The sequence below is a fragment of the Aethina tumida genome, chromosome 1, assembly GCF_024364675.1.
Source record: "Aethina tumida isolate Nest 87 chromosome 1, icAetTumi1.1, whole genome shotgun sequence".
Taxonomy (NCBI): Eukaryota; Metazoa; Arthropoda; class Insecta; order Coleoptera; family Nitidulidae; genus Aethina; species Aethina tumida.
Genome location: NC_065435.1, coordinates 219,096 through 236,502, shown reverse-complemented (window position 1 = coordinate 236,502; position 17,407 = coordinate 219,096). Strand labels below are relative to the sequence as shown.

At 28.5% G+C, this 17,407-nt stretch overlaps 1 protein-coding gene across 2 annotated transcripts; it reads right to left on the bottom strand.

The window, feature by feature from the left end:
* Positions 1-211: 211 nt before the first annotated feature.
* On the bottom strand, positions 212-15,515 carry LOC109597305 (rho GTPase-activating protein conundrum-like). 2 transcript variants are annotated; one of them, XM_049961276.1, is made up of 11 exons: positions 15,235-15,515; positions 9,992-10,122; positions 8,009-8,250; positions 7,373-7,488; positions 3,843-4,103; positions 3,319-3,481; positions 1,851-2,001; positions 1,459-1,797; positions 1,158-1,359; positions 793-997; positions 212-454 (listed from the first exon to the last, which is right to left on the bottom strand). In XM_049961276.1, the coding sequence occupies exons 2-11, from the start codon at positions 10,083-10,085 to the stop codon at positions 353-355; spliced, it is 1,875 nt and encodes a 624-aa protein (XP_049817233.1). In that variant the 5' UTR covers positions 10,086-10,122; positions 15,235-15,515; the 3' UTR covers positions 212-352. The 2 variants fall into 2 exon arrangements, with proteins under 2 accessions (XP_049817233.1, XP_049817232.1); XM_049961275.1 differs by having other exon boundaries at positions 15,239-15,515.
* Between the last annotated feature and the right edge of the window lie 1,892 nt (positions 15,516-17,407).

Here is a 17,407-nt window from a genome sequence, read left to right as displayed (position 1 = left end):
AAATAGTGCATTTCACAAAGCCTTACCTTTGGGAAAACAAAAGAGTAGTACTTCCGCTTAGTGGACATCTTCTGAAATAATAATGAAGCAATTCTACACATCCCACTAGCGACAGAGAAGAAAATACAAAACTAAAACAACTACTTTAAACTCAAGATACAATATAAAATGAAATATATGTTTAAAATATTTGTAGAAGAAATAAAATAACTTTTAAAATTAATATGTTTATTTTGGCACAGAATAAATTTTATAAATTATTTTAATATTAATCACAATTTTGATATATTTCTTAAATAGTACAGGCACATTAAGGTACAATATTGGAATGATTTATCAATTATAAATGGCATTAAATAAATTTCACTTTTATGTTACTTTTATATCTTGGTACGTTAATAGCTCCAGCTTCATGATGGGTATTGCTCCTTACCAATTTTGTTTTGCCAGATCGCTAAAATGATAAATTATTACAATTTATTTATTACACCACAGTGCGAGACTTAATTAACTGTCAAATATCATCAAAATTAACTTGCTGATTTAAACCATCATTTTATTTATGAAGATAATTTTTAATTTATAATTACTTTAAATGATCTTAACGACCTTACTAAAAATAATGTTAGATTCATAATAATTCATAAAAGCAAAGAAGTGAAGACTTATTACACCAAAATAATAAAATTAACAGTTAATTAAACCTACAAGACTCTGATTCTGTTAACTTATAGTTAACATATAAATTTAATTATGTCTATGAAATATTAAATCCCAATAAAGATCACGTACATTTTTTTTGTCTTTACTCATATCTTTCCGATCTAATGCCCTTTTTTGAGCGTCTTTTGCTTGTTTCGCTAAATGTTTTGGAACACTCCACAAATTTGGGCCGGTCTTTAACATCGTTTCCATAATTTTACAGCACAATGCAGCATCATTTATTTGCTGGTGGAGTTCATCCTTATTAATAGTTTTATTTACAAACTTATTATCTCTGAAAAAGTACAATTTTAAAATTATTTTGCTTTTAAATTCCATATGTTTAATTTATGAACAGAGATGTATTAAGAGTTTCAATAGTTTATGAGACAACACAAGTCTTTTCGTAGTCTACAGTAACTTCAAGTATATGAACGTATACTACTTATACTTACTTTGGCAATAAAAGTCTTGGAGGAAAAAAAGAAGGCGCGGTTATCATGGCAACATTATGTAGATTCATTCTATTCTGACTCTCATATTTGATAATATTTAAAAAAAAATTCATAAGAAGTCTGAATGTATTTCGATGTTCGACTGGAAGCAACAAAACTAAAAGATTTAATGCTTTAATTCTATCTTCCATTTTTGTAATGGCTGAAACAATAAAAATGAGATATTAAATATAGAAAAACTTGTAATTCTAACTGGAAAAAATTGAATTGAATTGAATTGAAACAATAGATATAAACTTACCACTCGTTTTGAAGAACATATCAAATAACTCCATAGTAAAAATTGGATCTGGTAAATCTCTTAGTAACTTCTTCAATATCCCAGTTAAATCATGTACAGAAGCACAGCTTAGTAAATTTTCAACTTCTTGAATGTTACTAAAAAACTTAGCTTCAATCTCTTGGCACAAAAATTCAAGTTTCTGCTTTTGGCCAGCAATGCGCAAGATGCCATCTTCAGACAAACATCTTTTATTTAGTTGTCCTATTACGCTTTGAAATATTTTAGGAATCATGGAATCATCTGTAGGCATATCGCGCATAACAAGAGTAGAAAGCTTTAAACCAAACACGTTTCCACCTTAAACAACTTTTTGTAAAAAACCTACGTAAAACTTAAGAGAAAAAGTCTACCTTTATTTTTAATACTGGCCTTCCTTTTAATGAATTTGATTTTGTAAGAATCAAAAATTGCTACTAGTTCCACATAAAGAAGTGGATGTAAATGCTGATATTCACTATCAGTTAATTCGTCGATACTGACTCCATCCTGTAGTATCCAATTCTAAAATCCAAATTATCTTTTCTTGTTAACTGGTAAAAATTAAATCAGTCATGCCAATACATCGTAGGATTGATTAGTTTTGCCTTGGTTACATCAGATCAGAATATCATCCGATATTAAATTTTAAGCTTCAGGCCAAACTAGTCCACTATGTAAAGGCTAGAATAATTTGGAACACAAATTGCAACATCTCATTGAATTTGCAGTAAATCGTGATTTTAGTCATAGGTTAAATATATTCAACTAATAAAAAATATATATAACCAATAAAAATGACCCATAATATGACTTTGAGGCCCTTTAAGGAGGAGTAGTGTTGATTGTTGTTGTTTTCAGAAAAATCTTTTTTTTTTTTAATTTGCCAATTTATGGTATTTAAAATAGCATTAATCATGAAAACTTATGACATTTTTATTAAAATATCATCAGCATCCCTTAAGTAAAGTCGTGGCGACGGATTAAATACTGATAAATATAAAAGTTGCTAACTCCAGCTTAATTTAACGAAAGTTATTTGTCAGGTCTAACGATGATCTTTGTCACACCTGTAAACAACACTTATGCGTAATTTATTTCATTATATGGATGTTACTTTGCAATATATTCAGAAGCAACTTCTTTACCGGTATGCCCATTTCCATTTATTCATTTTATAATTGTCACTTGACGAGTCGATGAATTCCTATTTTCCTTACAGTCTTTGCTTGGATTTTCGATAATTCCAGCAATTAATTTTATTTTATTCCATAATTGTTCTCGATGCAGGATTTTACAGAAAATACTTAGATTCTTACAAGACTGTTAAGAAATTCAATATTCCAAAGTAGTAGAAAGTAAAATTGTTAAAGTGAATGTGACTAGACTCAAACTCTGCAATGTCACATAAGGAATCAGATGGCGACTTCTCAATATATTAAGGATCATTTTGCTTTATTTTATAGAGTGAATTCTTCTAAGAGTTTCAGCAATCTTTTCACAGAAATTACATTCTGACAACTACTGTAACTGTTCATAATATACGAGTCCTTCTAGGATATTTGATTTTCAAAAAATTTCCAACAATTCCATCCTTATTTTTGAGTATATTGAAATAAAAATTACAACTTTTTTTAACTTCTCATTTTACTAGTGTAATTAACAAAACAAACTTAATAACTAGTATTAGTAAAAAAACACAATACTATTTATTGAAATGAGTATATATTGAGTATCATCGTATAATTGGAATTACCGGGAACCATTGAAGAATTCGATATTGTTGATTTGATATTTACTGCATTATGTTCCATTTTATTAACGATTTAGAATTTTACTTACCTGATCTATATCTACATCGTTTTGTTTAATCAGTCCTTCAAAGCTTACAGCTTCATCTTCATTACTATCAGTACTGTTAATGTAAACCTTGCTACAATTATTGCTTATTGTTATACTATTATGGCTTCTAGATAATTGATTATGCAAATTTGTGGACTGATGCCTAAAATAATTTAGAAGTTATTATTATTATTATTATTATTATTATTATTATTATTATTATTTAATTTTGCTAATTAACAAAAATGTAATATAATAATATTGATTTAGTGCATCTTTTAATTTTATTGCTTTTATTGCTTAAGTACTTGACAATATTAAATTGTAATAATAGCATTTACAAAATTTTAACAATGCAGCAATTCGTTCTATATTTTGTATCAGAAGAATGTTTATCACGTTCTGGTTGTAACAAAGTGTCTAACATAATATGCAATAGTATACTTTGTTGAACAGTGACTTAGTCTAAACTTTCTATACCACTAATATTAAACGTTTAATTTTATTTAATTTTAATACTTTACCTGGTTATAATGGGAAGATTAGTTTTCATAGGTTGGAGGGACGTCAGCTCTGTTGTGGGATCACTTCCACTTCTTTCCCTTTGTGGTCTGGGTAGTGTGCCATATTCATTCAATGGTTGATAACCTTTTAATACTACATTATCCGAGCCCAAACGGGCAACATTACTTTTGTCAGTACGGTTAAACTTCTTATTTTGTATTGGTTCACTCGACGTCCATTTTACTTTAGTTTTGAAGCCTTGGTGTGGGAGATCAAGTGGGCTAGAATAGAGATAAATTAAAGATAAATTAAGATATTAAATGAACGTTAGTTATTTTAATTATATTAATTTATTCGAATTTTATTTATTTTTTTCTAGTTAAATGTCATAAAGTCCAATCATTTTCATTTGCAATTTGAATATTTTATAGAAAAATGGACGCAACGTCAAATTATCAAATAATATTCTAATGAACTGAACATGAATATCTATTTATAATACATTTCAATTGATTGATGAATTGATTGATTGATGAGGACACAGGTGTAGAGCGACAGATTTGTTGTTACACCTTGTGTTCTACAATAAATTGGTTGCGGGATTCGTTTCACATACTGCCACTTCTTTAATTCTGATGGAGGTGTATCTGCAGATCTGTCGTCGAACCGAACTTCATTCGTATCTTAATTAAAGAAAGACGATATTAATTAATTAATACAAAATAAAAGATACAACTAAATTTTCTAATAAAGAAAAGATACCCATTTTTTAATTATTATATTTTCTTTTGCATAAGCTGGAATGTTTTTAAATTCAGCTTGTATGTTCAAAATTAAATTAAACAACTTTTAAGAATTTGAATAATTTATACACACTAGATGTAATAGAAAAATAATTGTATATAGACGTTTTCTGTGTGGTTATCTTTAACAAAATATTTATACAATATTCTGTTAATTTGTCTAAATTCATCATTTTTGGATAATGATGTCATAAAGCAACATTAGTTGACTTTAAAATATTAAAAAACAAAGCAAATAAGTGTATATAAATTATTCAATTTAAATTAAATTAAACCACTCTTTTAAGAGTAAAAAAGTTTGCAAAGAATATCTTTTAATTCCAATTACATAATTAAGTTCCTGTAAAATTTAAGGAAATGTATAATTATAGACTATATTTATTTCTCCTATTTTGACAAATATTTGTAAATGCGAAGGAGCATCTTACTGAACAAAGAAAAGTCGTCAAAATTTTGAGTGGAATAGTCTAATAATTTATTTTTTATGTCTAATGTATAATTAGTGACATATTAATTTAGCCTTAGCTACGATTTTTGAGGTAAATTTCAAGCTAATTACTATTGTTGTTGTTGGTGTCTATGAAACAATGAGAATGTAACTGGTAATTTATTTTCCATTTTATATAGAAATTTCATCAAAATTGCACTTTCGGTACATGAAAAGATAAATATAAATAAATCCGATAAATAAATCGGATGTTGTTTGGTGTGGTCGAATTTCCGTAGGTTTAACTCTGTTTCCCGAATGATAATCTACATATCACAACCAGGTATAAACATCAATATATGTTATTTCCGTCTAAGTAACACCAAAAATATATTATAAACATTAGACTATAGATCTTACACGATAATTTATAATGGTTCATATAAAATGGTGTTTTAAAATCGTACCTGATTTATTAATTAATTAGTTAGTTTAAATCTACAATATGTTTTATAGAAAACATTCAATTACCTAAGTAAATATTAGCTGATTCAAGTAAATACTTTTAGGTTTCAATAGCGAAGGTAATTAATTAGTTTTCTTACATTCTGATTCTGTGATTGAAAGAAAGATATTCAACACCTCTTTAAACTAGGGTAGTGTTTGATGAACCCATGGAAATTCATCCTTTAATAACACATTTCGTTATTTAATAAGGGTACCAATATCAAAGTGTAGACGTCAAGCTCCACGGTTTCAAATAGTAAAATAAGTAATGACACCCCAAGTTTAAAGGCAAGAATGAAGAATTTTATGCTTAAAAAAAACAAATAATAAAGAGACTGCATACGACCTAAACTGCGAATGCCACAGAGACATCGTATTTAGTTAGTTATCGCATTGCACAAGCTGATGAAGTAGATATTGTAAGTACGTACCTACATTGAAATAAAATTACTTAATTAATTACATGTATACCTAATTTTATTTTTATTAGATATATGATTGATAGATAGATAGATAGAAGATATAAATTTTCATGGATGTTAAAGAGCAATTTATAATACAGAAGTAGAACAGGTAGTACAAATTTGAATCTACATATTATTCATTTGTAGCTTAAAGTATATTAAGAAAATTATCCGACAAAGGAGTACAGTGTCCCCGCTCCGACACATATGGCATATGACAATATATTTGGTATACCTGCCAACTATAATTTCCAGATAGTACTAACATTCAAATAGTACGTACTTTTTTGATGGGGAAAATATTGTTGATGCCAAAAAGTGGCAAAATTTCATTCATTCATTTTTTTACAACAATGGAATTCAAATGTCTAGAATGTATATTCTGTTTAATCTGGTTAATGTCCATTTTTAATCACCTTTCACTTATCGTTGGATAACATTTATACAACTGGTATATGTAAATTAATTTATTATAATAATGTTATCCCCAAAGCCAAGGGGTGTTCTCGAAGTAAGGTAACTAACTCACCGGTATTTTCGTAAGAATATATGAGAAAAAGGATGGAGGTAAACAAGGAAAAAGTGTTAGCTAGCTTATAGATTAAATATTTCAGCATATTTGAATATATATTTACCAGGAATTTCATTCACCTTACTTCGAAGTTTATATATATTTATTTTCTTTGTGTATAAATGTCTATTATATACATGTTTACCGGAACATAATTTTTAAAGTCACTTCAGTCACATATTATATTTATACTGAACTGTATTAGCATGATTCATTCGTGAGTATACGAAACAATGTTAAGCACTCAATTTGATAAAAATGAAAAAAATATAAACAATATATCAATTATTTAATCACTTCATTTCAAACTACCTGAACCACATTCTTATGCAACAATTATTAGTACTGTAAACCAACCAACAACCAACAACCAACAACCAACAACCAACCAAGTCATTCTCTGTCTATGACAGATTCCTACTGGATAATACGGTTTTCCTAATTTAACTATACAAAACACTAAATTTTGTGGGAAAATAAATTAAGTTGTGCTATTTTCGTCAATTTATTCCCTAGCCTACTTGATCCACTGTATTATAAATATGAGGATGTAGTTAGATTTGCTATAATAAATTGCTAATATTATTATTTCAATTTGCACAACTAAAACTTACTCACTAGGTTTTGGTTTTATTCCAAAAAACATGAATGAATGAATACATATTTTCATAGTTTACAATTGAAAAAAAGTTTCAAAACAGTGAAACCTTTATTTTGATTGTAAATTAATATAGAAAATAATAATAATAATAATAATAATAATTAGTGCAATACTTACAAAGGTGGTAAAGAGCTGGGTGGTTGATCGTCATCGGAAGATAGTGGTTCATTAAGAACAATCGAATCTAACGAATCAGGGGTTGCACTTCTGGACCGTGAGCTGGTACTTGATGTCTGTAATTTATTTATTTGTAAATTAAAAACACAATATTGTAATAATTGTAATATGATATGAGATGATTCCCAAAACAAACAAACAAAAGTTTGAGAGGTTGACCAAGTAATTGTGACTTGATGAATTATTAAAGAGTCTTCTGCACTCTCAGGAGCCACCCGAAAACGTCTGATATTAAAAATTCAAATCAAAAATTAAACAGTTATTCATTAGCATCATAAAAATAAGCAATTAAACAAAGATTTAAATCATTAAAATAGATATTTAGGTTTGATAACACATTTCTCAATAAGTCTAACGTCCCGTCTAACTAAAATAGGAATTCAAACGCTTCTCTAAATTTTCTTTTGTGTTCTTTATGTAAAACGATTTCAAAATAGGCATGTCTGTAAAAAGCCAATATGGATAAGACGTGACAGAAGCTTCTGAAGCATTTCTTCCGCTTCAAGAGATATATGTGTGTAGTTGAGGCTGATTTGAATTTGAGTCGATGTTACTTATAAGTTTTGCTTCACTTACCTCTACATCCCAGGAAATATCTCTAATATCTAGTCTGTGCTTCCTTCGGGGTTGTCGACTTTTAAGTGTTTTATTTAGGGTTGCCACCCGATTCCGTATAGTTTTTGCCTGTGTTTCAGTTAAATTTTTTTGACGTACTGAGTCGCTTACGATGTTCTCGGGTATTTCTTCACCCCGCTGATGTAGTTTTGTAAGATGTGAGAAGCCGGTTGCCGACAGAAAATCTGTTGCCAATTCTGCTTCTGAAATTAATAATGTTAAATAAATAAAACATATTGTTCACTTCGTAAATGAGGTTGTATAATAAACCTAATTAAAATTTAAATATAATTTAAAATTAATTATTGATGTATTGATTATAAATTACATAATATATTCGGCAACAAATTGGCATGAGCGTAAAATAACTAAAAGAGATTATCATCACATATCATATCACTATTTTAACGTTAAGACATGAAACACTTATATATACATATGTATAACAAGTCACAAGTTACAAAGTACAGTTATAAGTATGTGATACGTTTGGTAAAAGAAATCATTATTAAACCTCAATTTAAAATAATCGAAAATGTTATATGTATTTATACTTATTGTAGTTATATTAAATGCGATCTTTTGTTGTCATATATTACCCTGTTCCAAAAAATTAACGTTCCACCTATAATTTTATAAATAAACTTTTCTATTTAAGTAAATAGTAAATAGTAATTAGTTCGTGTGTTTCAATAATAAATAATGGGAATTAAGGTTCCCAAAGCTGAGCGAGCATATGCTGAGTATATGGTACTACATATATCCAATTTATAAATCCAAATTTTTTACTAATGCAGGATAATGCGCGACCACATACAGTTCATGTCCGAAATTATCTGGGTGACATTGGGATTAATGCTATGGCCTAGTTAGCTCCCATTACAGTCTTTAACCCAATAAAACATATCTGGGACATTCTTGGGAGACGTTTAAATGACGTCCACATCCTAACCGTCCGAACTTTTAGTTTTTTTGTAACAATTATAAATAAAAACCTATTTTTAAAGAAATATTACTAATAATCATTATTATTGGTGTGGAACAGTGTCATCATACAGTAAATATTGCGTAAAAATATTCTGGATGTTGTGAAGAAAATCAAGTTCAAGTTATGTTTAATTACAATTGAATAAAAGAATTGATTGAACGAATTAATATGTAATTATTATTGTCGACCTCGTCAGATAATAATCAAATAAATGTGTATTCAACATCTAAATTTGGAACAATCGTATTTTAATGGCTTGAACGTGGATCGTATTAATTTGGTCAAGTAAGACAGTGGCTGGACATAGTGGTCAAGTATTTACATATTTACCCCAATTTACTATAGAATTAATATATGTGTATGACATATTTACATTTATTTAGTCCTGGTACACCTGTGTCCTTGGGCTTGTTGAGATCTACATGTATGTTCCATGCCTATCTATAGATTCACTACTTAGTAAATATTTGATAATAAATATGAAACTGCTATTTTACGTCGTGATGACTTAATATGAATATCATCTGGTTCAAAACATTCTTGCTGCTGTATTTTCGATACATTTGACAAACAAATCAAAATGACAAAACGATCTTTCTTTCTTCTCCCTTACTCATGACAACATGTCACAAATATAGGAACCCAGATATTTCTAACAATAAGTGTATCAAATAAACAGACGCAAGACGATGTAAGATAATATATAATTAATATTTAATAATTATAATATTTTGCCAGAAGAAACATATTTATATAAAATATAAAACGACTTTAGACGATAAATTGTTTCAAAGGAATTAGTAAATGAGTACAAGCAGTTATTTGAACGAATTGAGTGTTTCAATTAATTTAGTGCTTTTACCAAATGTACATCGAAAGAGACTATAAGAGAGAAAGACAATTGAGTAAAATCCTTTTAGTCGTGCAGTTACAGTTTATGAACAGAAACAACTTACCATCAGGTACCGAGTATTCTTCCACTACAGGACCTTCCTGTGTATGTTTTGCCTCATCTAAATAGTATTTGAGAAGTGACTCATCTGGTTCCATTATTTATTCAATAATTCGATAGATTCTGATGCATAATCTGTAAACACAAATAAAATGTAACTATGAATAAAATTTTTTCATACAATTTTAGACTAAAATTTTAAAACTTGCTCTTAGGAAATAACTAATCTACAAATATAACCACTAGGTACATAATGTAATTTTGATAATCATGAGATAAGAATTAATGACAAATTTATACTCAAAAATATTCAAAAATGATGATGAAAATGAATATTTTTCTCTTTAATTACAGGATGTCCCTAAATTAAGTGCACAAAAATTGATCACATATTCTTGACCTCAAATATAGGTAAATTCGACCCATTAATTTTAAAGGTAAGTGATCCCACCAAATTCTAAATCAATTTTGATTTTTTAATATTTGTACACTGGGTGTTTGAGTTAAACATATTTATTAATACAATATATTAGAAACGATGCATGGAATCGAAGTTCAACAAGAAGACCATTTTTAGGCTTAGGAAACTTAAAATTTCATGTTGTTATGTCAAAGTTAAAATAAATTTACGTTGAAAAAAGTAAAGTTTTTAAATCGTTTTAAACTTATTTTGTTAGACATAAAAAGTTATGTAACTGTACAAAATTTCGTTATTCTACCTTCAGTAACTAACCTTCGGTCTATTTTGAGGTCAAAAATATGTGGTTAATTTTTGTGCACTCAATTTAGAGACACCTTGTATATTGATATGTAATTATCAAAAATATATGGATATATTTATAAAACCTTTATAAACCTAAATTCTTATTTAGATCGTACCCATAATTGAATTATCCTTAAATCATAAGAAAAAATAAGTAATCCAAAAATATTTGTTTAATTTGTAATATATTAAAATTTCAATAACGAAGATACAAACATTTAATAGTAATATTTAAATTATGTTGATTGTATCCGTACTTAATGAATTTTCATGAATTCATGAAAATTATTGCTACATCTCCTTTTTAATTTACTTTTTATTTAATTTAGTTTGTTGAATTTATAAAATATTGAACATAACATTTGTTTTGATACACAGAAATATTATTTAAAGGAAATATTTGTAACAGTAAATAAAAAATTGCATAATAAAATTACTAGAGCTAAAAATGTGTAAAATTTGGGAATGTTGGTCGAGAAATTCCTCTATTTTCGACTACTACTTTGACAAAATATTCTTCCAGAAAACGTTTCGTTGTTACAGACTGGTTAGGAGCATTCTCTATGTATATATATATTTTAAATTAACTATCTTAATCTCGAAGAGTATTTTGTTAGCACCGAAGGTTCGTGTAACAGAGAGTCATGGATATGCCTGGTGATTTGTTTATCTCAATGAATCAATAAGCCTGAACGATTGAGGTGACAATATTTAGAAATGTGACATTGGACAATGGATTCCGACTGACACGTACTTCCGCAACCAGATCATCTTCATCTATAATAAAACTATGATAAAAACATGCATAATACTAATACAAACTAACCTATTTGATCCCAACAAAAACAGAATTATTTATTATTTTTAATTATAAATGAGAGCATTATAAAATGAGAGGAAATTTCCTGTGGATGGTCTAGGTAAAAATGGGATATTATAATTTTAGGAGCCAGAATTATTGTAGAAGCGAAAAGTATTAAAAGTATGAAATATTAGGAAGACTCCATAAAATAGAATTTACGATTATACATATTAGAAATTATGGCAGCACGGTTCCGGCGGTCTAATAATTCACATATGACAGACACATTCAGTGAATGAAGGAAGACTGGTTATAAGCGAACGTGTTATGTATGTTGATAAATTTAAATAAATATGTGTGCTCAAATACCTTTGAAAAAATAATCATTTAGAAGGAAATTATTTGATTCTCATAATAATAATATAATATTCATTATTATACTAAAGAATAGCATTAGCAAACGAATCTTTTATAATGAAACTAGGAATGTCATTAAGGCCTGCGATAGGTGGATAGGAGGTAGGCAAATTTATCTGGTATTTATTTAATATCTTCCTCAGACACCATTAGTAAATTTATAGATGGGTAAGAAAATAGAATTAATCGTAGAGAGTTTTACCAACTATAAAAAGCAAAAGCTGTTAAACTATTAAAATTGCCATGGAAAATAAATCCGAATCCGAAGAGGCCATAAATGCGATGAAATATATTTCATGATAGATAGGCACACTAATTAATAGAAACTCAACATGGAGCATTTAACTATAGAAGAGAAAATAGAAATGTAGAATGTACAATGTTTATGTAGAAGCTGACTGACTGGCTGGCTGGCTGTTGCTGGAGTTTGATAATGCCGTCGATATTTACGATTTACGTCGATGTTTGTCGGATAGAATTTGTTCCCGTGCTTCATTTTACACTACCATCAAACAATCAAAACTTTTTGTGAGTGGGCGCGTGAACAATATATACAGAACAAAGCCCAGTTTTTTCGTTTTCGTTCCGTATTGATCTCCGAGCAGCCGTCATCTACAAAGCACGGAACGGAATGGTTAATCCGCAATGGCTCCGCCAAATTGAATATCACCGTCCTTGGTGTGGAATAATTGGCAACAAACATTGCTCCCCATATTATTGAAGGAAACTTGAGGAATGGTCAGATGTACCGATACTTTCTTTAAAATAAACTGCCACTACTATGAAGTACGATGGAACATGTGGTTTTATGACACATCACATCACATCACATCACATCACATCACATCACATCACGGTTGTATATTACAAACAGCTTTAATATTAATATTCACAATATTAAACATTATAAATATAAATGATGTAGGATAAAAAATAAAATAAAATAACTACTTTCATAAGTTGGTGTTAACCTTATTTATTTCCCAAATACTTAAAAATAACTTAATAATGAAAAAAAGTCTCGTTTTGAAAAGTGAAAACAATGTCGTTTTGCTTTTACGATTCCAAGGGCATTGTCCATAAAAGAGTTCGTTCCATCGAGCTAAACCGTATTCCACTCGAATATCACATAGAAGGAAGTTGGCGTTGGATGCACGATAATACGTCAGCCCGTTTATCAACATCTCTGACAGAATTTTTTAATAAATACATTTCTATATAATTGAGATATTTAACGGGACAAAAATGCATACGTTTCATTCTATTTGATTGAGTATGTCGTTTTAGACATTATAAAGTTCCTTTAATAACAAACTAAGCACTATCAAGTACCTATTTGAGATAATGTTTAATTTAATTTTATTAAATATGTAGAATGTAATACTTCAAAAAATATATCTTCTAAAATTCCGGGAACCTTTTTATTTCAAGTGGCGAACATTATTTACTTTTTATAACGTCGGAAAAAATCAAATGTTCCAAAAATATATTGTTTGTAATATATTAAATTATCTTAAGATCTCTGTAGACATAAACAATTGGCAATAGATAATTAAAATTGTTTTCTAAGAAACATAGAGGACGCAACTGAAAACTTCAGTACAGATTGTCCATGACTAATTTTGTCCGTATAAAATTTTTAACTTTTATAAAACAAATTATTACACAAAATGTTTAGTTTTTGTATTTCTTATAGTAAAATAATTAAAATATTCTAGTGGTTCTTGTAAGCTGTTGTCAATTAAATAATGAAATCAGTAATTTTAATTTAGCGTACATATAAATCTAATATGGTATTATTTTTACAATTCATAATTGTTTAACGTTAGACGTTAATAATAATTTCGAAATTGTCACTTACTGTCGTGTCTCTAAACATAAATACAAACAAATGTTTGTATCACATTAATTGGCCTAAAAGGTAACAATTTTTTTTTAATATGCAACATTATTAGTTTTAGTTTTGTTATTCTTTATACTATAATAATTATAATATTCTACTCATTTAAATAATTTTAGTATAGTTTAGTCAAAGTATAAATATTACGAGACAATCATTATTGGCAAATTTAGAAAGGTCAACATCAATTATTACAGCAATTCATAACCGTTTAACATTTTTACGCATAATTTTGAAATTGCCACTTATTGTCGTGTCTCTTAACATAATACAAGTTGTACTACATTAATGACATCATAGATCAAGCAACGAGCGGCCAACCAACCAAATTTATTAATATGTAATAATTATTAAAATATTCTGTTGTTTCTTATAATAAATATTATTAACTTTGTAGGTTGCTTTCAATTAAATCATTAAAACATCAATTTTTTATTTATTTATTTTTTTAATTATTAAAATATTCTTTTGTTTTTTATAATAAATGTTATTAACTTTGTAGGTTATTTTCAATTAAATAATTAAAATAGAAATTTTAATTTAGGCTAAAAATAAATTTTACAAGACGACCACTCTCGACAAATTTAGAAAGATAAACAGCCAATTCATAACCGTTTAACATTTTTACGCATAATTTTGAAATTGCCACTTATTTTCATGTCTCTAAACATAATAAAAGTGTGATTAGATTAATGACATCATAGACCAGGCAACAAGTGGCGCTGGCATAAATACTAGAAATCCTTCCAATTTATATATCTTTAAAACTTAATATGCAACAAATTAGTTCAAATATAAAAATTAAAAAAATACATACATGTGTATAACAATGAGTTTTAATTCTATAATAATTCAAAAATTATATTTGTTTCTATCAATAACTGTCATTAATTTTGTGGCATGTTTTTGTCAAGACGAAATTCCTCTTAGTATCATGTGTCTTCTAACACACACACACACACACACACACACACACACACACACACACACACAACACAAAATAAATGTTTGATCACATTAAGGACAGAGCAACAAGTGGTACTGGCGTAAAATTATCCAAACGATATTTCTTGAAAACAATGTATTAAATGCTATAAAAAATAACAAAAATTCAAAAAGTAAAATTTGATCTTAAGACTTATTGTTTTTAATTAGGAAGAGATGTTTGAATACCCTGATATAGACAACTAAATCATATCTATCGAAATAGTAGAAACTTATAAATTAACCGTGTTCGTGTTCTTTATATTATAGTCTAACACATATGTTAGTCAATGCCTGTTCTACAGAAGTGTTCTGTAGAAATCGAAATTCATTACACACTTTTAAAAAGCAATATTAAAATAAAAACAAAATACTACGTACTTACATGTAAAATTTTTACGGAATGTAGGTGAATGAAGCAATGACTTTTCTAGGAATGAATACTTCACTTCAATCACTCAATGACTAATAAATTTGTACAGCACGTTTTGTTATTCTTTTCATCATTATACACATTATTTATCAATACAAAATATATTTGTCACGTGTATCCTCGTTAACACAAACCAAAACATCAATTCCAACACAAATTCACTAATAATTTCATATACACACTTATCTCTATTGTAAAACGTAATAAACCTTGAAGAGACTACTTCCTAACCTACACCTGAAAAGATTACTTAGTACTCAAAATAAACAGATATACGTCAACAAAAGTTGTAAATATTTCCAACTCAGGATTAAGAGCTCCATCTATTATGTTTCATTATACTAACCTGTGGACTACTTAATAAGTAGGACTGTAACAGACTGTATCTTGAATTCCAAACTAAATTATTGTAATGGCTTGTGCCATCTAACGTTGAAGGGTATATTCATATTCCATCTTAATTGTAAATAAATTAATTAGTTATAATATATATTCATATATATTTATTTATATGGGAAATTTTATGGTATATGAAATTCTGAAATTGTGAATAAGGTAGTTGCCTAACCGTAAGGCTTACAGTGTAAGATATAGGATGGTTGTCTAACGTGAGGATGCACGTGAACTGTTAAATTTGATACAAATATTCCTACATTGCATTATGCCCAACTTGAACCTTTTATCTTAAAATGCATGTTTACTATAAAATTTGATAAATTCTCTCAGTTCTCAAAGTTTTAAAACGATACACTTCTTACTGTATGGGATTTTTGAAATCAGATACCTAGCGAAAACGATGCTCAAAGTCGCTGTTATAGAATAAGTGTGACAGCCTGTCGCTGACACGGACCGAGTGAGTACTGAGGATATGAAGTTGTCGAGTTCTACGCCTCCGAAGTTGCGAGTCCCAACGTCGATTAATCGATTAGTTTACAACCTCTGTCGATATTTCGAGGATGTACATACATTATCCACTTCGTTTCACGATTGAATTCTACGTGATTTCACAAACACCTACAGATCATAATTCTTTGCTTATGTAGATTATAAACGTAGAGCCATATTTTACTTCATCTGTAATGACTGAACGAAGATATCAGCTACTTGAAATAAGAAAGTTATTAGCAGTTATTGGAGTAGAAGAAAGTAGGCATCCAGTGAACCATTTCTGATACATTTCATCAATGTGCTCACACTTGAGTCTGAAACGCTCTAGATAAAGTGATGTCGCCCTCAAATAGGTCTCAAATATACCGCTAATCTGAGATGCTCCTGTGATGTTTCTGAGACGTTTTGCTGATGTCTCATAAACTTTATTTTTATCTGTTATACAAATGATTCAGATATACTATTTTACATATGTTAGTGGATTAAATGTTTGGAATATTAGTTGCCGAAATATATTGAATATTACTTAACCATATTTATGTGGTTTGAAAATAAAAATAAATAAAATCAATTTACCTATACCATATACCATATATACTGTGTTGAAAATGTCCAGGTTTCAGTACTCCACCAAACACACAGAAGCGCCATTATGGGATGCGCAGAAACCACATTTTTAAAAGAATATAAAAAATTAAACCGAAAGAAATATTTTGAATAAACAAACAGAATGGTACAGAATGGTGAATATTATGGCGAAAATAAATATCAGTCTCTTAGTAGGAAAAATAATTGTCTAAAGATTTCCAACACCCGATGAAGGAAAAAATGATGCACAAGGTGAATACAATAGCCAATGCCGCCGCCTTTCCTTTATTAACCAATACGCAAGTAAAGAAGATCAAGGAAGCCATGCGATATACCGAGGTTCATTGTTTATGTGTCGGGTTACATCGTTTTTTTCGATGAGAGCGATATGTGAGCTTCTTCATAACAAGAGAGAGTTAATAAAATTATCATATTAATAATAACAACTGTTAACGTCAAACTGGATGCGGTAAAAAATTATAATAATATTGAATTGAACATATTATAAATCGACAAATCGATTAACATCGATCGATCTGCAGATTATGCCAAAGGATAATCCGATTTCTGCTAAAAGAAATGGTTCAATTATGAACAAAGAAAATGTACAAGAAAAATTATTACAATTTATCCTTCAGGATGTTT